This window comes from Hirundo rustica, chromosome 1, assembly GCF_015227805.2.
Source record: "Hirundo rustica isolate bHirRus1 chromosome 1, bHirRus1.pri.v3, whole genome shotgun sequence".
In the NCBI taxonomy this organism is placed as follows: domain Eukaryota; kingdom Metazoa; phylum Chordata; class Aves; order Passeriformes; family Hirundinidae; genus Hirundo; species Hirundo rustica.
In genome coordinates this window covers 89105851-89127843 of record NC_053450.1, presented here as the reverse complement: position 1 = coordinate 89127843, position 21993 = coordinate 89105851, and the positions used below count along the sequence as shown (strand labels likewise).

Sequence of the window (21993 nt, the reverse complement as noted above, 5' to 3'; positions counted from 1 at the left end):
TATAAAAATCTGTGCTGGTGAACTTTCGGGTTTGACTCACTTTCTGGGATCAGCCTATGTCTCAGTTATGGTTCACTCTCATTATTAATCATTTGATCATACTTTTTTGAGAGAACAGAAACTGTGGTTATGTTAGATTCAGAGTTCATCCAGTTCACTTCCCAGTCTCCCATGGTGGTGGTCTCCAGCTGTTTCAGCAAAAAGAAAAAGAAATCCTGCATTAGGCAGGAAGGAGGTAAGCTCTCTAAACTGTAATAGCAACTTTGGTTTCTTCAACAGACAAACTCTGAGAACTTTGTTATCAACTAAGATTACTACAAATGTAAGAGATGTTAAGAGAAGACTTAGATACCGACATTATCTAGCAGGTCTGATCTTAAAAGTTTTACTGATGTGGCAGAGGCCACTTCTGAGTGACAGCAAAACCAGGAGGACTGGACACAGAGGTGGACTTGACCTCCAGTCTAGAGCCCTGAACTTGGCACATTTAATCAGTTACTTCTCAACTAGAGGGGCTAATTAGCCACTCCTCTGGTTGCTCATCCCCTGCAATCTGCTCTTGCCACAGCATGTGTATGTCTTATTTGCTGGGGGACAACTGGGGACAATACCTGTTCTAACAAGCACCACCTTTCCCCCCCTCTCTTGTTAGTGGTGTGGGTAATATAATTCCTTTGCTATATATAATACCTCTCCTGTAATGCTTCTCACTTGACAGCATATGTGAAGTGGTCAAGACCTGCATCTGGAAATTATGCAGTGACAATGTATTTTTTCTTCCTGCCTACAGCAGGAATATTTATATGTACCATATTTATGCCATGGTCTTATGAGGTGGTACAAGGAGTAAGGCCACAGCAGCTATCTTGCATGTGGTATAATTGTGTGATATTGTCATGTCTTCATAAGATTTTCTGAGGTTTTCTTTGGCTCAGGGTGTTAAGATTGGCTGTAGTTGTGTTTCTGCTTTGAGAATAAGGGAGTACCTCTCTGCCATCACGCCACCGGGTTTGTTGAAACGTAGCTATTTTGCCAATTTGTGTTGAAAAGGTAGGAAAAAGAAAATGTGAAACTGATTCTGGGCACGATTTCAGATTATAGAGATGTTTACTCACTGTCAGCATCTGTACTGATCATAGTGATCATTTCTCAAAATTAGATATTACTTTTTTTCTACACTCTTCCATACACTGGGTTAGATGCTTGGATTTTTCAATTGTCTCTGAGTTCAATCCTTCAAGTCTCACTTAAGATTCTTACAAGCCTGTTTATTTTCACCTATACTCATTCTGTAGGAGAATGAAAGAAGCAAAATAACTGTTCTGAGTGCTCAATGTTATTGTGGGGGTATACAATCCTTTTCCATGAATCAATGGTTTCCAAGTGTGCCTAAATCCTGCTGTGCTGTTGGCCTTTCTCTCAGATTGTGCCCCAGCCAGCAAGGAAAAACTTTCAGGCAATTCAGCCAGGATTTTTCCATGTGATAAAGGGAATGATGAAGAACTCTAAGCTCTCAACAGATGACTCAGCGCCTCTGGTGCTGAATTAGACCTATCAATGTGCCTATTGCAGAGGCACGCAGTCCACACCCAATTTCATCCTCTGCCCACACATAAATGTGTCATCTCTCTGTGCATGACTGAAGTGCTCATATCAGACATGTTTATCTGGAAAAATTATGGGAATTGTCCTAAAAGGTTATTATACATTTCCAATTTATTTCCTCTCTGGTAATTTTGTCCCCTCTTTGGATCTGTCGCACCTTTTAGGGGTCCACTTGTGCAAGTAGGTCTGTACGTGAGAACTGTATTTGCAGGGCCATTTGTGAGTCGTATCAGTCTAAGAAAACATAGTGGGAGGGACCCAGTGAGATAAAACAACATATGGAGTAGGAAAGTATCACTTTGCTTATTTAAGGTATAGATATTGTCTCCTAATGCCCAGTATTCCATGCAAAGATTAGTTTGGATTAGTGGAATTGATAAAGGCATATGCTCTGTTTTTATGAATAGCAGAGGATTAAAATGTTGCTATATCTGGCATCCATATGCAAGTCATGCGAGATTCAGTTCAATTCTATGAAATTTATTTGAGGAAATTAATTCACCTTCACCACACTGTGTAAGAGAAGCTGTGATATCGTTCAACTATTAGGAAAAAGTGACTTTCTAGGTTAAAGGAATGTGAAAGGTGCATCTTAAGCTTTTATATTAAAATTGCAAGTGTATAAGAGATGCAGCCTTCCATGGCTTTGATCAGAATTTTAGTGTATGCTTGCGTGTACCTCTGAGATTAGGAATACTAAACAAGGTTCTCTGGTTTTTGTGAAAGATGGCCTCAAGCCATCCTTTAGAGCACAGGACATCCTTAGGCAAAGTATAATGAGGGTTTGTCTCAAAGCAAAGGTGGAAGCTGAGGCCTGGTTCATGAGAAGGTGGTTTCCAAGCCACCCTCACTAGAAGGGAAAGAGGAGATACGATCTTCCATCAGGGATAAGTTTTTCCAGGTGCTGCTGACAGAACAATTGCTTGCTAATGTTAAACAGCCTAGAGCTGCAGGAAAGGGAGATTCCTTCCATGTAACTGGGAAAAGAAGGGAATAGAAAGAGAGGGAAAATCAGTTTCCCTAATCTCCTTTGCCCCTCAGAGGACTATGGAATCAATGTCTTCTGAGGAAGGGATACATGGAGGCTTTGTAGAAGACCAAGATTTAGAGCATCTATCATTAATTTTCTCTTGGTTCACTTTCCTTTTTCTGCCAGTCCCAAGAATTCCCAAAGTAAACTGAAACCAGAAGATTTCAGAGTCCTACTTCTGAACCCAGTCATGGCTTAGTCACATCCTGCCTTACCTGATATTGCACAAACGACCCAGAGAAAACGGCACAATGTGACTCCTCTGTGGTAACTTAAATGAGAAGGATGGTTGTTGGCATGCATTTCTCAACATGCGGTACAGCAAAATACTTTTTCGCAGAACTGTCAGCAAAGGTTGTTGCAGAACAAAGGAGGTACGGGCATTAATCTGGGATAATGATGGACAAGAGGTGGCAGGAGGATCTGAGAAGATGTGAGTCTCTTAACATGTGACAATTTTTACTGGAAAGCCAGGAGCACAGGTTTGACTAGTTCCCAAATGAGTCTAAAATTTTTGGCTAGTATTAAGAAGCAACTTGCAGTATTAATGGCAGCAATACAAAGGAAAGAGAAAGATCTTTATCAGTAGTTTTCACTTTGGCTTTAGTTAACTTTTATATATAAAAGTATTTGAATATAACTGTGTAAGCATACATCACAATGTGTTGTTAGTCTCTGAGTTGGAATATTGTTACATAGGAATGGAAACAAATAGGAGCAAAGCATTTAATTCCACAGCATCTGCAAATGGCAAGGGGTTTTAGGGGTTGGTGTTGGGGCCATCTTTATTGGCGACTGGACAGTGGGATTGAGGACAGCCTCAGCAAGTTTGCCAGTGACACCAAACTGTATGGTGCAGGTGACATGCTGGAAGGAGGGGGTGTCATCCAGAGGGACCTTGACTTGAGAAACTTGAGAGACAGCACTGTGAGAACCCTGTGAAACTCAAGGCTGAATACAAGGTACTGCGCCTGGGTCGGGACAATCCCAAATACAGGCTTGGGTGCAGAATGGATTGAGAGCAGCCCTGAGGAGAAGGACTTGGGAGTGCTGTTGGCAAGAAGCTCAACAAACCTGACGATAGGTTTTTGGAGTCCAGAAGACCAACAGTGTCCTAGAGCTGCATCAAAAGAGGTGTGACAAGGTCAAGGGAGGTGATCCTGCCCCTCTACTCTGCTCTCATGACACATAACCTGTTACTGTGTCCAGTTCTGGACCCCCCAATATAAGAAGGGACGTGTTGGAATGAGTCCAGATAAGGGCTGCAAATGTGATCAGAAGGCTGGAGAACCTCTCCTATGAAGTCAGGCTGAGACAATTGAAGTTGTTCAGCTTGGAAAAAGAGAAGGCTCTAGGTAAACCTTACAGCAGCCTTCCAGTTTCTGAAGCAGGCCCACAAGATAGCTGGAAGGTATTTTTTACAGAGTTGTAGTGGCAGGACAAGAGGTAATAATGGCTTTAAACTGAAAGAGGGTGGGTTTAGGTTAGATATTGGAACAAAATTATTTACCGGCATTGAGGTGAGACACTGGCACAGGCTGCCCAGAGAAGATATGGATGCCCTGTGCCTGGAGAAGTGTTCAAGGTTGGGTTGGATGGGGCTTTGAGTAATTGGGTGTAGTGAAAGGTGTCCCTGCCCATGGTAGGGGGGTTGGAACTTGGTAATCTTTAAGGTCCTTTCTGACCCAAACCAGTCTATGATTCTTTGAAATGCAAACAGAGGTTGAACTCAAGACAGTGTTGTGGTTTTGAATGTGGGACTATCACTACCAGCAACCTCCGATGTTCAGAATTTGAAACGCACTCACTTCTTGAGTGTAACAACTGCTGGGAGAAACTGCATTAAAAAAAAGAGACATTTTCCACATAAGTCAGCGACTTATCCTCTATGAGTATAGGAGGATATAGCTCTACTAAAAAATTGTGGGTAACAGTCTATAAGGGCTGAAGTCCTGGCGCAAAATCGATGTTAACATCCACCATTTTTCCTCCCATCACCTAAAACTGTTTCATGTAAGAGCAGGCAAATTTACTGCTGATACAAAACCCTATCTGATTTGGTTTCATATGGCCTCCTTCTTCCATATCCATGACCATGCAATGTTTCACACCCACACATGGTCTCTCAATTTCCTTCACTGCCCCTTTCAAGTATCCTTATGCTATATGAAGCAGCTGCTTGTGTTTAGTAACTTTCTGCACCTGTGGTGCTTTTGGTCTAGGACACTGAAATAGAATTTCCTCACTTGGCCATGTTGAGATACAAACTGTGCCCCTGGGTGTGGTGCTGGAATGTATTCGGTATATTCAGTAGCACCCTTTGCAGATGGTGTGAAAGAAGATGCTCTCAAGGCATCTCGTCAGCATCAAGGATGAACATTCATGGTCCAACCTGAAGCAAATTCTTTGACACCCTGATATGCAACCAGCTTGTTCCTGTTGCCTGTGTGCCAAAGGAAGCTGTTTCCTAGCAGATGAATGGGGTATGAAGTGTAAAATTCACATTGAGACTCATGTAATTTCCTTGCATGTTTCAGAAGAAAGGAGATTGTGTATTCCTGGTCAGCTTGCATCCAGATGGCAGCTTATAGGTTGAGATTTTTTTTGAAGGATGCTGGGCAGGCTTGTTCTTCATTGTGGGTGAAACAAGGGTTTTTTACCTTGCTGAAACTCTTTAGGTTACTTTTCTTCTCACCCCAAACTTAATTTCTAAAAATGCATTTTCCCGATCACAGGAAACCAATGACCCCAGTAGCTGTGCTCAGGTGCAGCTATGGCTGAGTGTGGGGAAAAACTCAGATTCCGTGCCAAACCAGTTGTGCTGGGGCAGATATTTCCTTTTCTTTCCTGCAACTTTTCCTGCACTGTCAAAGTAAGTTTCCCTCCAGGGAATGGCTTTGCTGCTAGGATGCATTCTCAGTGGCTATTTCAAAATTTAATTTCTGATTCAGGCATGACAGACTCTGTGGGTTTGAAAAAGGTCCCCCAGTCTGGATAGCTTTCCCCACTTATGTGTCCATGCCATTCATCAGTCTTAGCAGTTAAGATTGGAGACATGTCCAAGATTATACAGTGAGCCTGAATCAAAGCCAAGAACTGAATCTAAGTTTTTTGGTTCAAGTAGAATATCTTGGCTCCTGAAACTTGCCTCCTTCTTGTGACTTTTCTGCTTGAGGGAGAGAGGGCAGGAAAAACAAAAAGTTAGTGCTTTTAACACATTTAATATCTACATACGCTTTGTTGTGGGACCTGTGGGATAATGAGTTCAGATCCATCTTTTTTGAAGGTTAACCCATCTTTGAACTCATTATTAAAGACTACAAAAGTGGTCATAACTCTTTTAAGAGGACAAAACAACTCTTGAAAAATACCATGTCTATTGTTTTTGCTGATGGGATGACCAGGAAGACTCCTGATTCTGATCTGTCCTCTTACTTTTCTGTACTATTGTTGTTGTAAATGTTTGATAGAAGAAAGGAGCCAATACAGTGAAGCATTGTTTGCTTCATAAAACCATTACCTTAAATACTTTATTTGTATGCCAAAGGAAATACTTTCCTTCCATGCAAAAGTATGGACTTCAGAATCTCCAGACAAATACTAGAGATAAGTGTACTTTATTGGCATGAAACCAATGGGCAGAATAAAGTGTTATGAAGCTTATAGTTATAGCTACTGCATGCCAGTGCTAATATGATATTTATTTTTCTATCGGATAAGTTGTCGTGGTTTAGTACATGGGAAAGAAAGAAGCCCTCAAGGTTAGAGACAAGCTTTTATGTCCAGTTTTCCTTATGTGCTGGTTTTGGTTTGAAGGAAGTTAATTTTCTTCACAGTGGCTGGTATGGGGCTGTTTTGGATTTGTGCTGAACATAGAGTTGATAATATATAGATGTTTTTCTTATTGCTGAGCAGAGCTTGCACAGAGCCAAGGCTTTTCTTCTTCTCATACTGCCACACTATTGAGGAGACTGGGGATGAATGGGAAGCTGGGAGGACACTCAGCCAGGACAGCTGACCCCAGGTGGCCAAAGGGATATTCCAGACCGCATGGCATCATGCTCAGCATGTAAAGTTGGGGAGAAGGAAGAAGAGGGGGATGTTTTGTAGTGATGGCATTTGTCTTCCCAGGTAGCCGTTATGTGTGATGGTGCTCCGCCCTCCTGGAGATGGCTGAACACCTGCCTGCCCATGGGAAGAAGTGAATTAATTCCTGTTTTTTCATTGCTGGTGTGAGCTACCCTTTCTTTCCCTATTAAACTCTCTTTGTGTAAACCCATGGGTTTTCTACCTTTCATCCTTCCAATTCTCTTCCTGATCCTACTGGTGGTGGAGTGAGTGAGCAGCTCTGCAGGACTCAGTTGCTGGCTGGGATTAAACTACAACACCTCATTATTCATATAAAGTGACGCTGAGAATCCATTCATCTGATGCAATTAAGTGGCTGAAGGAATTGCATGTGGCCGCGCAGTTAGAAGATGGACTCCATGTTAAGTTCAGCCTATTCAGCCTGCAGTCATGCTGTTGGAGATGACCTTTGGGATCTCACAGAGTCCTGCTGGATTTTTCTTGAGGAATGATTTGCCCACACACGGCTCACTGCAGCATAAACTCCTGTGATCATCTTTGTTTTGTTTTCTTTGGTCTCTATGAAATGAAACACACAATAAACTGTTGCAGGGATGCATGTGAGAGATCCTGCAGCTTCACTCATTCAACAGATGAAGGTATTTCCTAGTCCGGTTATCCACTGCTCTAGAAACATCTACAAAATCTCTCTAAAACCAAGATTTTACATTAATAATTCAGATATTAAAAAGGTAGGGGGGAGAAGGGTAGAAATAGGGAACAAAGGAAAAAAAGATAAGGGATTTTTTTAGGCATTCTTTATGAATCTTAAGGAAGAATAGCTGTTTTTTTCACCTCAAAGATTATCTTCATCAAAATGTAAAGTGTAAGAAGGAACTATCCAAAGACTTAAACTTAACATATGGGAATATTGATAACTTCAAACTGAAATGTCATCTATTTATGATTCATGAGTCAAAAAATGGACGAGAATTAATCCACCCATTCTGAGACAGAGCCTAATACTGCCACAGTTGTAATACAGCTTCCACTTGCAACATGAAAATCTTAACTAGGAAGACTATGTCAGTGAGGCAGGGCCTGAAGGGGCATTTTGAGCACTATATCCTGCATTTTCCTACTACTACTACCTTACTATACTTTCTGTCGAATACAGAGGAAAAACATGGGTTTGGTTCAGATGGAACAGAATGGAAGATCTGCTGAAGGTTTCTTCCAGGTCCTGGTGTGAGGAGGGAAGGTGGTACTGTGCAGAATCACCTGCTCGCTTGTAGATCAGGGCTGTGTCAGCCCTTTGAATAATCCCTTGAAGTCTGAGGGGAAGGTTGCATCTACAGGAGTTTAACATGACCTTATGCAAATTCTCATTTAGTTTTGGTGTTAACAGTTTAGAAGGTGATTTGATTTAAAGGGAAGGAAGTTAGCCAGTGATGTTAGTTTTAATGTTTTCAGCTATCATGGGAAAAACCACATTACTATATAAGTAATTCTTATCAATTGCTGTTCAACTTGTGGTGTGCAGAGATACTATGAGAATTAGTACCTCACAAAGGTCACTTCTGCTGTTTCTACCAGCTTCTATGGATTTCCTGAGGTTTCTAGTTGTCCCTACATTTTGGATGGGACTCATGTAGTGTATTGACAGCATGTTCTCAAGTTTCCCAGACCCAGTGGTAGTGTCCTCATTTTTTCCAGTGGGCTCTGTGCCTTATTTGACTTCTGAACAGCACCGTGTAGGCTGCAGTGGGACAGACTGCAGGGATGAAATCAGTCTGGTCTCAAGAGACGCTACTCATTAATAGCTGGAAGTTACTGCTGCTCCACTGTGGCCCCTGTTTTGGATAGGCAGTAAACCAGGCCAGCACAGGTTTCACTTGAAGAAAAAGCAGTAGCAAATGACAACTGGTAAGGATTTGTCATCTGTCAATTTTGATTTTTTGGATTCTGTTAAGTAGTTAACCCCTGGTCAATAAATGAATAGGAATGAATTAGGGTGAAAAGAAACTGTATAGAATCTCATGTTATAGCTGCACCCTTTTAAACTCTGTATTGTCTGTTGTTAAAATTTGCATGAGAAGACTCTCAGTTTATTAGGGTATGAAAAAAACCCATGTTGAAATTTCAGGTGAAAAAGAGCTTAGTGTTTTGGCTATTTTACGTTCACTTCAGTGGTTTTAGTTTTTAGAGTGTGACTGATCAGCAGTAAGTATCTGAAACTCTGTTTTAATCTGCACCAAATGAGGAAGAGTTCTCTCAAATCAGTGAAATTATACTAACCTGAAATCACTGAAAAGATGTTAGATTGAGTTCCTTAAGTCCTTAATTTGGTGTTTGAGGGAGGGATGGAGAAGGAAGGATGCAGAGTCAGAAAAAAAATGAAGTGCAATCTTGTCTTTTCAGTTCTGTAGTAATTTTCACACATTCTCTTACTATAAATGTTCTCAGTTGGGGGTGAGCTTATACATTAGTCTGCTGCATTCAATAAAGTAATTCATGCAAAGAGAAAGCGAGTCCATAAATGTTTTTCAGGACTGAGACCTATAAATTACAGACTTCCTTCTCATTTAATGTCTTCCACTCAATATGCAAGATGTTTTTAAATTCTACTAATTGTCCAAACCAAGTCCTAACTAGGCAATCAATGAGCCTATAGACTGTAGTGTCTTAAATGAGTAAATGACATGCTTTGTAGCATTGCTCTTCAAACCCTTTTCTGAAGTAGTGAAAAATGAAAAAGTATTAAAGTCTATTTTCGGATTGGGTGTTACCCAAGACAGGAAGAACCAAGAAATCCAAATCTCACTTATTCTCCCAACATAGCAACTGATGCTCAGAAAACAGCTGCTTAGCCTCTTATCAAGTGAAGCTACCTCTTCCAAGACAGGTTATCAAAATGCTAGTATGCCACTAAAGCCCCAAAAAACCTTCACTGATCTGTAGTATACCCTATGATGATCCTGAGTGGAAAGGCAAATTCATTGCCTTTTTACTTCCAGACTGCACCAATTCAAAACTGGACAAGTAGTTGTGGGGCATGAAGTCGTATGCAAAAGGGTGAGAAGGAAGTAGGGCTGCCCTGCTCTTTTCCAAGGCAGTGGACAGATGAGAAGACATGCACACACAACCCATGTGTGGGCATCCTCTCTGGATGTGTGCTGAGTTGCTGCACATGGTAATGTGTCTCCTTCCTGTTTCTAAATCCTCAAATCACTGCTGGATGTTACCTCGTTGAATATTTTTTGGTTTTGTTTTCGGTCTTGTTTGTTGTTGTTGTTTGTTTGTTAATTTTTTTTTGTTTTAATTAGCTGTAACTATTGCAATATGCTATTGGTAGCAGATTCTATTCTATGTCTCATAATATCAATCGGTGTAGTTTTTCACTTTGTTGTGCTGGTGGAGGTATATAAATATTTTCAAAATCTTAGTTTATGGGGCTGATAGTAAGCTTTATTGTGGCTATGGGGGTCTAGTTTCCGTATGTTTCCTCTGATGGGAAAGCTCACTTAAGGATAATCTTTTTCCTTGATGGAGTTGGTTGTGCCCTGACTGTAGTGGCACAACCATGTGTAGGACCAGTGAAATGGTTCAAGGTAAATAATAAAAAAAGAGGTATTTTGGGGTCAGGTCTTTTTAATCTGGCTTAGATATATGGTAAATACAGCCCAATGAGACTTCAGTGAGCTGCTTTCCAAGGACAGGAACGAATGGCTGGAGAGAAGACGGGGGAAGACAGCCGGAATTTATTAAGCTGGTGCATCACCAAGGAGAACGTCATGGGGTTGCTGCTGACTGCTCTACTGTTATCAGAGGACTTCATGAAGAGGGCATATCAGTTTTACAGCTTTTCTATTGGTTAGAAAACAGCTTTGGGCCTGTTGGACATGCCATCTATCCCAAAATGTGGGAATTCAGAAACAGCCATGTTTGGCTATTCTTTGCTTGTTCAAAATCCTGAAGTAGTTGTTTTTCACATGTAATAAATGAAACATCACTGGCATTTATTTCAAATGGATATTTAATCCAAGAATTCAGATCTTGGAGTCAGGATTTCAATTGTTGATTTCCTGGCTAGGACAAAGAAACTCACGCCTAGCTGTGCTGGCTGAAAATACCAAGCTTAAAACATGCCAGGCACAATTTTCCTGCTATTATTGATTGAAAACTAATGGAAACCACTGCAGACTTTGAACTGTATGCATCTAGGTCTTATCAACTAACTGGTTCTTAAAAACCCAGCTACAGCTCTGCTTGTTAGTCAAAATATGTCTTTATACACTGCCATTTCTAATTAGTGGTATGCAAATCAAAAATGCATTCCCAATTCCCCAATTCCCTGTCTACTTTGAGCCACTTTCTCAGTTATAGAATCCATTGCCTCAGTTTCCCTTCACTTGTACACGGTGGTTATGTCTCATTAACAAGTGCCTGACAGAAGAGTGCACTCACTGGGTGGAATATATTGATATATATGTGTAGTCAGTGTCAGCTGGCATATAGGCTGATATAAGGGGGAGAAATGAGAATGTATGAACAAGTAGCCTATGTTGTTTCATGTTGACACGTATATGACACTAATCTGGAAACTCCTGCCGGAGGCGAGTGAAATATGTTTTGAACAACTAGAGGTATTCCTTCTGGGACTGCTCATACAGTATGATTCTGTCTCTCTGACTGAAAGGAAACTCTCCTGATCTATTAGCAACAGCATTGATATCTGAAGTGATGTATGTAACAAGTGTAACTTTTACAGTAAGCATTTTCCTGTATTTTCCAGTGAGTCCTTGCTTATACTCTTGCTCAAATCAGACAGAAAACCCTTTAACATTCCACTTTAATATATACATTTGAAATTTTGATCTTTGAATGAACAAACAATAAAGCTGAATTTTTCCTAGCAGATTGTGCTATTTAAAGTGAAACTTTCTTGGAAAACAATGCTCCAGTCATTGTAAGCTAATTCCCTAAACTGCAGCGTGCATGAAAATAACTTTTGCTTAGTTTGCTTTTCTTTGTAGTAGTAGTGGTAACCAGTTAATGAATACAAGTAGACATTCATGAGGAAGTACTGAACTCTATGGAAAATAGAAAATAAAGTCAGATACTTGTTACCTGAAAACAAATTAGGGAGAAAACTCCAAAACACTTTTAAAAAGAACTTGGGATTCTTGTCACAAATATTGACTAATAATAAGCATTTGATACTTAGATTTTTTTGTTTACCTTTTCACATGATATCTGCTTAAAATTTACAATGCTCTTTCTGTGTAAGCAGAATATTTCACTGGTTTTGTCTCTAAAGCATTTTTTTTTTTTTTTTTTTTCAGAATTTGATATGCAGCTTGGTACTTCTAACTAACATTCTTCTGTAATATAAAGGCCATGTAATTTAAGAATTACAAGTCACAAAATTTTCTGTAATGAAAAGAAAATATTTTTTTTTTCTTTTTGCTGGTTAAGAGCTGGGATATGGGTGGGAAGGGAAAGTTAAGGACAGTGGCAGTGCTGAGGTTCCTGATACGATGATATTGCATCCAGAGTGGTGTGCAGAAATTCACTGTGGCTGGTGGAATCATGAAGGTAATGAGGAGTATTACTGTGACTGTTTTACAAGTGGAAAACAGGAGGAAAAAAATTTTTAGCTTGACCACGACCATGAGGAGCATGATTTTCTTACTGTGCTTGGTCCCTCAATCCTGCTGCCTGCTACCATCTTAATCTGAGCTGTCTTCTAGTCTTGCAGTAGGCAGCTCTGCAGGGGAAAAAAAATAAAAAAAATAGGCCTGGCAAGAAAGACTGTGAGCTTTTCATCCCACTTCCTTTTATCCAGGGTGGGGCTGGTTTTTTCCCTCCCTCAGTAGTGACTGTCAGGTGAAGATCACTAAAAATTTCAGTACTCTTAAATATGAGCCCTGTGACTTCATCAGGAGATGGTCATGCATAAGCCAGGTTCTTGAATGTGGTCAAGGTCCATGTGTGGTCCTTTCTATTTGGTGGGGAATGAGAATAATGAAATGGTGGCACAAAACATAAAATTTTGGTACTTCCAGCTTCCACTGGAATTGCTGGTTTGGGCTGAGATTAAATTTTGTCATAGTAGCTTGTGTGGGGCTGTGTTTTAGGTTTGTTATGGCAGTGTTGATAACATGGGGATGTTTTATCTGTTGGAGAACTGTGCTTACAGAGTGTCAAAACTTTTTTCTGTTTCTCACACCACCCCATCAGTGAGAGAGCTGGGGCTATGCAGGAGATTCGGAGGGGAAGAAGTTGGGACAGCTGATCCCCTTTGATCAAAGGGATATTCCATAACACATGATGTCATGTCCAGCAATAAAACTGAGTGTGAGGGGAGTGGGTGAAAGGTGTTTGGGGGCTGGCTGGACATCAGTCGGTTGGTAGTGAGCAGTTGTTTTCTTTTGTATCACTGTTTACTTGTGGTTCCCTTCCTATTCCCTTTTCTTCCCCCCCCCCCACCCCCCCCTTCATTTAAAAAAATAAATTCTGGCAGCCCAGAAAGCCAACCATGTCCTAGGCTGCATCAGAAGCATCATGGCCAGTAGTGCAAGGGAAGTGATTCTACCACTCTGTTCTGCCCACCTGGAGAGCTGCATCCAGCTCTGGAACCCTGAGCACAGGAGGAAGCACATGGACCTCTCAGAGCACAGCCAGAGCAGGGCCACCAAGATGATCAGAGGGATGGAGCATCTTTCCTGTGAGGAAAGGCTTAGGCAACTGGGATTCTTCAGCCTGGCAAAGAAAAGCATTCGGGGTATTCTAATCATGACCTTTCAGCACCGGAAGAGGGCCTACAAGAATGAAGGAGAAAGACTTTTTACAAGAGCACACACCAACAGGATAAAAGGGAATGGCTTCAAATTAAAAGACATTAGGTTTAGATTAGATATTAGGGAGAAATTCTTTATTGGAGGGTGATGAGGTGCCCAGAAGATGTAGATGCCTCATCCCTAGAAGTGTTCAAGGACAGGTTGGATGGGGCTTTGAACAACGTGGTCTAGTGAAAGGTGTCCCTGCCCATGGAAGGGGGATTAGAACTGGGTAATCTCTAAAGCCCCTTCCAGCCCAAATCAGTCCATGGTTCTAAACTGTCTGTATCTAAACCCATGGGTTTTTCATATTTTTATCCTTCTGATTTTCACCCCTATTTCACTGAATGAGTGAGTGAGTGGCTGAGTGGTGTTAAGCTGCCTACTGAAGTTTATCATTAGAAAAATCATGTGTCTATCCATCTTTTCAGGTGCACAGAAAAAGGCTAGGAACATCACAACCTATCAAGTGAAGGAATTAAATGTGAGCCTAATTTTGAGTGTGTTAATGATCTTTATAAAGATATATTGCAGTAAGCTCCTTTCTTTATAAATTAAAAAAAGAAGAAAAATTAAAGAGAAAAAATATAACATGGATCTGAGATTACTTTGAAGGACCTGCTCCCAAAATTGATGATTAAAGGAGGATAAGCACAGTGCTTTTGGCTTCAAAGGTCAGTCCTGCTGACTTTAAGTGACTGATGGATTAAGAAATATTTCTTAAAGACCAAGGCTGGCTACCTGGTATTTACGAGAGAGTCCAAAGGGGATTGCAAGGAGGGTTGTTAGGGTTTTCATTTGCTCAGTGGTTTCTGCCGATATTGGGGCACAGAGATCCCACAGCACTTCTCCTTAGCATGTGATAAATGGAGCCCTGGGTGAAGGTGAGGAAGGAGCGAGGACATCCCTCGCGATGATGAACTTTGCTGCTCCTATGAACCTGCTGTTCCTCCTCCAGCAACCTCCAACACCTCAGCTGTGTCCAGCATTGCTCTCCCTGGCCAGTGATGATGTGCCTGTGCTTTGGGATGCACTTTGGGGGGATTCTGGGTGCATAGCAACTAACAGGAGAGTTCTCTCCTTTTGCGTGGCAACGTGATGAAAACGTACAAATAGGTACCTGAACATGCTCCAGTGGAAAAGTGTGTTGTTTTGATCTCTCCCAGACCCGCAGCTGGTGGTGGGAGCGTGTTAATAGTTGTGAGGTGTTAAAAGAGTGTTTTTGTTCATCTCTCTAATTCCTCCATTTTTGTATTAAAAATAGATTACTTTCACTACAGAAAGTTATTAATATATCTTGCATATTTAATCTAGCATCCCTAGTTTTTCCTCTTGTGGAAAAAAAAAGCATAACTGGGAGAAAAATTGGAAAAAGAGGTGGAATATCCAGTATAAGAACTTCAAAGTAATTGTTTTGCTTTGCCATTTTACAAATGGACTTTAAAATAATTAAAGTCCATCCCTAATTCATGCAAAATACATCAGCCAGGTATGAAATGAAATACCTGGTGGGATTTCAAATAATTTTTATGTTGTGTTTTGATTGCTGAGAAGATCACGGACTCTGTTTTTGCTGTATTCTTTTAGGACTTCAAGCTCATTTAGTGCTAATGGTTCAGCTGTTATCCAGCTAAGGAAAATAGGCTGGTGAGGTTAACTAAGGTCACAGTCAGCATCAATTGATGCAGTGTTGAATGTGTCGTGTGTTTGGTACTATAAAGAAAAAGGGAAATGTGATGTCTGACACCTTCATTAAAACAAAACAAAACAACCAAGAAAGTATCCCCCCACTAAAGGAAACAATCAAAAGAATTTCCAGGAAAAACTAAATAATAGGAAGCTCTCAAACTCTAAGAAAATCAGTGTTTAGACCCTAAGGTTATTAATGTCTCTTCTGAACTCATTGTTTATCTTTGCCTTTGCTGTCCTTATTTCATCAATCAAATTTTTTAAGATGAAACTCCAAGTCTTCCCATTAATGTTTGGATTCCTGGACTGTTGTGGCTTTGCAAGCTCTTATTGCTGCATCTTTGGCTCTTCTACAATGCACAGATGTTGACCATGGATGAAAATGTTGAATTCACAGTTTATGTCTTGATCCGTTCTCTTCTGCTGGCAGCTTCTCACCATTTTGCTTTGAAGAGGAAAGGAGCCCTTTCAAATTTTGTTGCTTTTGGTTCATACAGGTGGTTCTCTTTTGCTGTTCCCCTTGGAGTCATAACAAACAATGTGCCATACCATTGGGCTTGAAACTGTTGCATTCTGTGGATGTACAGTTCTAGTAGCTGAAAAAGAAATGCACATACTGCCTTGTCCTGAAAGCCCATCCCAGATTTTGGAATTGGGCCTGGGGTTGTTTTCTGAGACATACAATGACCAGATACACAACTTGAGCCTATCCGCAGGGTCTTGCTGGGGCTTTATTTTCGATATTGCATAGTGGCCAGGAGCAGGGAGCTTTGCAACAGCTGTGGGCTACGGTGCAGGGGCTGTTTGGGCAGGGCTGGCTCTAGGAGGAGCAGGAGCTGCTGGGTTCATAGCCCCTGGCATCACTTCAATGGCCTTGGCACTCCAAGAAGGGCACTGAAATCAAGGAGTGGTGGCAAAGGTCAGCAGGCTCTCAGCATCAGCAAAGCCCGGGTAAAATCTCAGCCCGTCATTCATTAGTGAGAAACTGGAGTGACAATGCAGCCTTTTTCCGTGGAGCATTTGTGGCCCCATCCACTGTCCATTGTATTGATTTCAATGAAATCTAAGCACATACTCAGAATTAGGCACTTCTTTGCCTGGTGGCCTCAGGAGAGAGGGTTTCCTCAAGTGGGGCCAAACATGTATTTTGTACGTGGCATCTTCTGACCCAGAAGGTCACCTAAGGCTTCTGAGGGATTCCAAAGGGATATTTTTGATTGTTCTAAGTCTCGTCTTGTTTTCAGGCTCAGCAAAATAACCTGAAAGCGTGTTTGTGTAAATGCACAAGGGAAAATATGGCAAAGGAAGAAGCTTGTTATTCATTGTGGCTCAGGTCCTGCAACTGTGGAGTCAAACTGAGTTTTGCCATTGATTTCAGTGGGCACAGGGGCAACCTGTCTGGCCATTTTGAATGAATAAATTCTACTCCCTCATAGAGACAAAAGTAGCTGGTATAAAATGGAGGCCTTTTTGTAGACATATGATACATAAATTGTGAAGTTATTGTATATTTGCTTAATTATAACCTCAAAGTAGAGGAACATTTTCATCCTTTTAGTGGAAATACCAGCATAGGGAATGAGGCACAAGTGGGACCCACGTAAATGCCAGATTACAGAAGCATTCCTGTGTTTGACAGCTTTGGTACTGCAGTCTTCAAGTAAAGTGTATTCCACAGCAAACTGTATCATTTTAGTAGTTACTCTCCAGTGATAGGAATTATCTTCTGGACTACTTCCATTTAAAACTAGGTTTTTGTTGGCATTGCTTCATCTGATCTTAAATTATGGTCTTTTTTAAAAGTCTGTTAGCAAGTTTTTGTTTGTTTGTTTGTTTTAATGGTCTGATGCAAATTTGTTTTCAAAAACAAATGAAGGAGCAGCACTACAACATCCTTTTGCTCTTTGACAGGGTCAGAGCAGGGATGGCACCAGGAAAGAACCCCCCCATCCCATCAGGTTTATGGGCTGGTGCTCTGCAAGTCTGAGTGTTAAACCTCGTGGCATTTATAACCGTGCAGACTGAAAATTCATATATCCTGCCTTTCCTTTGTTGCAGGAGGAAGCATTTTTTGCTGCAGGTCTGAGAAAGGGGAGGCTGGCATGGATAAAGAGGTAAGTGAAGAAAAAGCCACGCTCTCCAAAGGGAAAAGTTAAAGGGACTATTCCTAGCATTGCTATTTCATAATGTTATTTGTAGTGTGATGGGAGGGAAGTCAGCAGACGCGAAGGCTCCCTTATAGCATTGACAAGTCAAGGAGATGATTAACGAGAGTACCAGACAATGTAATGGTAGGAGAAGGCCCACAGAAGTTAAACAAAAGTGCCTTCAGAATTTAGAGAATTCCCATGATCCATAGTAGGACCTCATTGTGCTTGTCTACTGTTTCTATTTTTGATTAGATTTATAAACACAGCACCACATATTTTCATGTGGCTCATAGCCCCAGGGCAGAGTGAGATTGACTGCGCTGAAACTGTGAGGCTTGTGAATTTCGGGCGAGGGATGGAGTGAAATAAGTAGTGTAATTGTTTTTGTGGAGTGACCGTGGGACCTCTTCTGTTCTGAATTACACATGGTTCAACCCTTTGACCCAACCAACCTCGGCAATGCCTGGTAGATCTCCTAAAGCTGTGCTGAAAGGTCCTATCAGTGACATGTTGGAACATTATCTGTCATGTGAGATGTGTGCCAACAACCATATTAAACTACATTAATTACTAGTGAGGCCACGTTTGTGACAATCTCAACTTCATTTAACCCATCATCATGTTAGTTATTGTTTAAACAGGAAGTACAAATGGGGACAATTTATGAAATCAAAATGCAGCACCAATGTTTTGTTTAATAAATTGTATGTTTTACTTTGTTTTATTTCCCTTCTAGTTTTTTTTTTTTTCTTCCCCTGGCATTTTTGTTCTTGTCATCAGCTCTGTAGCTTGAGTTTTTTGAGGGCTTTTCTATTTTAAGAGCAAGCAATAAAAAGACTACTTCTTAGAAACCGAACTAATACACCAGTGAGATTGTTGTTTCTCTCAGTGCAATTGTAAATGAAAGTTGACTGAGAGCATGGCATTTGTTTTCTAGGAAGAAGCGAGCGTGCTAAGAGAGTTTGTGTAAGGCTGAAAGATCACGCGTGGGTTACTCTCTTGATGTCCACCCTCACTGATTTACACTCCAGCCAGCGGGGCTCCACACAGCCATGCTTGCATACCTCTCAGCATACACACGAATGGAACATACGTTTCTTTTTATTCATATAAAAGGAATTTTCTCATGGGTCTGACCATCTAGGTAGTAAAGCTTTCTGTGGGTCCTCAAAAGGCAGTACGGTATGTAGAAATTCATAAGGATTCTTTGCACAGGTTTGCTTTCTGAAGCATTTCTGCATTTTACAGGGGAAGAGGCAAAAGCTCTCCCACGTGCTCCTGCGTGGGCAGCGTGCAGGTTCACTCATGCCTAGTTGTGCCTGGTATTCTATTAGACTAGACACACAGGGTTACATCTTCCACCTACACACTGAGCTGCTCTTTTACGACAAGCCTTTTCCTCTGGCCTCATTGTCTAGCTAGAATAAGCAAAGTGTGGGGTCGTTTACTTATTTAATTTTATTTATTTTTGATTGCTCCGGAGTCAGCTAAAAACATGTTTGACCCTATTCAGTGTCATTCTCTCTAGCAATGAAGAGTTTGTTCTCTGCAAAATCCAACATGGAGTGCTTAAAGCAGACAGGTGCAAATACCAAGCTGTTTCTCTTTGGCTGCCATCCCTTAAACAGACAGAGTAATGGGCTGGGAGAAGGGAAAAGGTTCCAGCTCCAGCTGCATGAAGGAAAGCCTTAACCAGGGCTTAGCAGCTGGTTGCAAGAATTAAATGTTGTAAATACCAACTAAAGCATTTGTGTGTGTGTGAGTATGTTCACAGAGGAATAAGTGCTTAGTGAGGCTCCTTCCCTTTTTATGCAAGAGGATCATACTTTGAAAACTGCTCTGCTTTTTGTTTAAAGGCTAATGCTCTCACTGAAATGAATGAGAACAGAAGCCAACATACCTGTTCCTGTTTACCATTGCTATACTCCTTAGAGCATTTCAGGCATTATTAGGTTCTGGGAATCCTACCAGATTGACAATATTTCCAGCTACTTCTCTTTTGGCTATATGCAGACAAGGCTCTAAAGGAAAAAAAAAAAAAAAAAAAAAAAAAAAAGCCAAACCAAACAAACAAACAACCCACCAAAACAAAACAACAACAAACAACAAAAAACCCCAAACAAACAAAACAACAACAACAACAAGAAATGAAGCCAACAACAAGACAACCAACCCACAAACAAAACCATGGATGAATCTGCTGAGCTAGTTTGCTGATGTTAGAAACAGTTGTTCATATTAGGAACACCTAATTTAATTTCATGAAAGAGACATAACATGCCAGTATGTGTATGAATCTAAGGTATGCATTTCCTAAAAGGAACTAAAACTCTGTCATTCCAAAGTTGCTCTTCTTTTTGACTTCCAGCTTGCGTGGGGACTGCTGTCTGGAAGCAGTAACTTTAACTTTAACTCTAAGGCTGCTGATGAGGTCTGTCTGTGTGATCTTCGTAAGCAGATAAGGGTAGGGAGACAGCTCAGAGCAGAGCTTGTTTACAGCAGGACAGAAGAAAACAGCTAGACATAAATGAGGGCTGACGGTTTCATGAAGCACAATTGGTTGATCACAGATTCAATATGACTGCCCTGAACTGAGCGATGATCCGTACAGTATGCAAAATTCACTTTCTTGCTGGTCTGTGCCCACCAGCCTTCCAGCAGCTTTCCCAGAGCCCCTCAGCCACGGCTTTGAGTGGAACCAGAGCTGAACGCAGCATTGTTGTACCCAATTCCTTTTGACAACAATCACATTCTTTTAAAAACTTCATAGGTTTTAGTTGTCACTGGTTATAAATGAGGGTTTTTTCCCTCGCCATTGCCGCTGCTGCTGCCGTTGTTGTGGTGCTCGCTGCTCTCCCACAGATGCGAGTGCTGCAGGTTCTGGTACTCCCGGTTTTCCTTTGTTTCCGTGGGTATCAGAAAGCAGGCGGTGCGTTTTAATGATGACGGCATGCAAAAAAGCTTTTGAAGGTTTAGGTCACTTTTTGAGTGACATGGTGATTTGTGTGCGCCATGCTCAAACACTTCTAACTCCCCTTGTCTTTGCTGTAATGCAGCACACTCAAGGTAAAAAGACCATAAAAAAAAAGATTAAAAGGCAGGACTTTTTGTTTCTCAGCAACATGGAGATTTGAGGTAGGACGAATTCCTACCAGCAGCAATTGCTGCTTTAAACTTGACTTTGCAGGCAAAGGACAAAGGACATCCCCTTTCTGTGTGCTGGATGGACAGATCTGATGTGTTTGGTTTATGCATGCAAGGTGTACTGAAGGTGTAAAGCAGCACAGCCTTTGCATCACTTGAAGCTCTGGCTTAAGGTTGTGCAACTTTTGTGGGTGTGGTGTTTTGGTGTTTTTTTTTTTTTTTGTTGTTGTTGTTGTTGGTTTGACGGGTCTTTTTTGGGTTTTTTTTTGGGGGGGGGAGGTTATTTTTTTTTTCTTTAACTCTTAAATGTTTATTTTAGGATAATGTTCTGTAATCAGAGTGGAGGCTTTCTGAACAAATGTGAGCTCATGTGCATTTGTCTCAGTATGCTCACACAACCGGACTTTGCCTGCGAACATACCAAATGATCACTGAAAACGTTTATTTAATTTGCTATTGAAAACCTAAGTTTTTCAGGTATGTGCAAACTGATTAAAGAACATTTGCTTTAGCCATAAATTTGCATAAATACATACCTTAAGTAGTAGTGACTAATGATAAAATGAATATAAAATGCAACTGGATAATTTCCTGCCTATTCTCTGATGAGAAGGAAAAGTATTGTAAGGGTAGGGGGGTTGGGAAAGGAAACTTAAAATAAAAAGCAGGGGGAAATAGTGTTATTTACACTACTTAAAATTGCTCATGTATAAAAGAGAGAAGGATGAGGAAATTGGCTGGAAATAGGTATAAAAGAAAAATATCTTCTAATTTCCTCTCAAGCACAAAGTGACAAGAACATGTGTTGATTACACAAAGCCCACCACTGAAATACTCTGTTTTATAGTTATGTTGAGAAGCAACACTAGAAGAATTCAACTCTGCTGTTGAAAATCAAATATTGCTTTAGCTCTAAAAAATATGAAAAACATTTTCAAAACCTAATCACATTAAGGGACAAGGGCATCATCTCTTTGAGGTAAGTAGGGATCACAAGCCTGTTACATCAATTACCTAAAAATACTAGTTGACATTTGACTGAAGTACCAAATAATGTAGTCATTTGTGTCACTGAAAAATACAAAATTTGGTGTTGGCTGTATTGAATCCTACAATAAACCAAACAGAATCCCTCAAAAATCCAAAATTTCAACACCCTCCCCAAAACAAAACAAAATCTCACCAAAATCCCAAACAATAAAATCCCCAAAACACACACATACACAAACCCACTTCAGAACCCACTGCAGAATACCTCTTTATTATACATGGGGAAGGAGGAATTAGTTTTCTTCTTTGTGCTGTGAAAGGAGCTTGTGCATTTTCCAGACTATAACAGTTGAAAGTTGGCTGTGGCAAATATTGTGAGCACTTAATTTTGATAGGGAAATCTGACATGCAGAAGGAATACACAGAATCTGATACAGATCAGCTTAATTCCATCAGAGTTACAGATGTGTACTGA

General features: G+C 40.8%; 1 protein-coding gene across 1 annotated transcript in view; it reads left to right on the top strand.

The window, feature by feature from the left end:
* LOC120755212 (orofacial cleft 1 candidate gene 1 protein homolog) overlaps window positions 1-21993 on the top strand; it is a 130214-nt gene that overhangs the window by 85222 nt on the left and 22999 nt on the right. The window contains exon 4 of the mRNA XM_058420371.1: window positions 17293-17348. Coding sequence (XP_058276354.1) covers window positions 17337-17348 — 12 coding nt within the window. The 5' untranslated portion in view covers window positions 17293-17336. The remainder of the gene's footprint in view (window positions 1-17292; window positions 17349-21993) is intronic.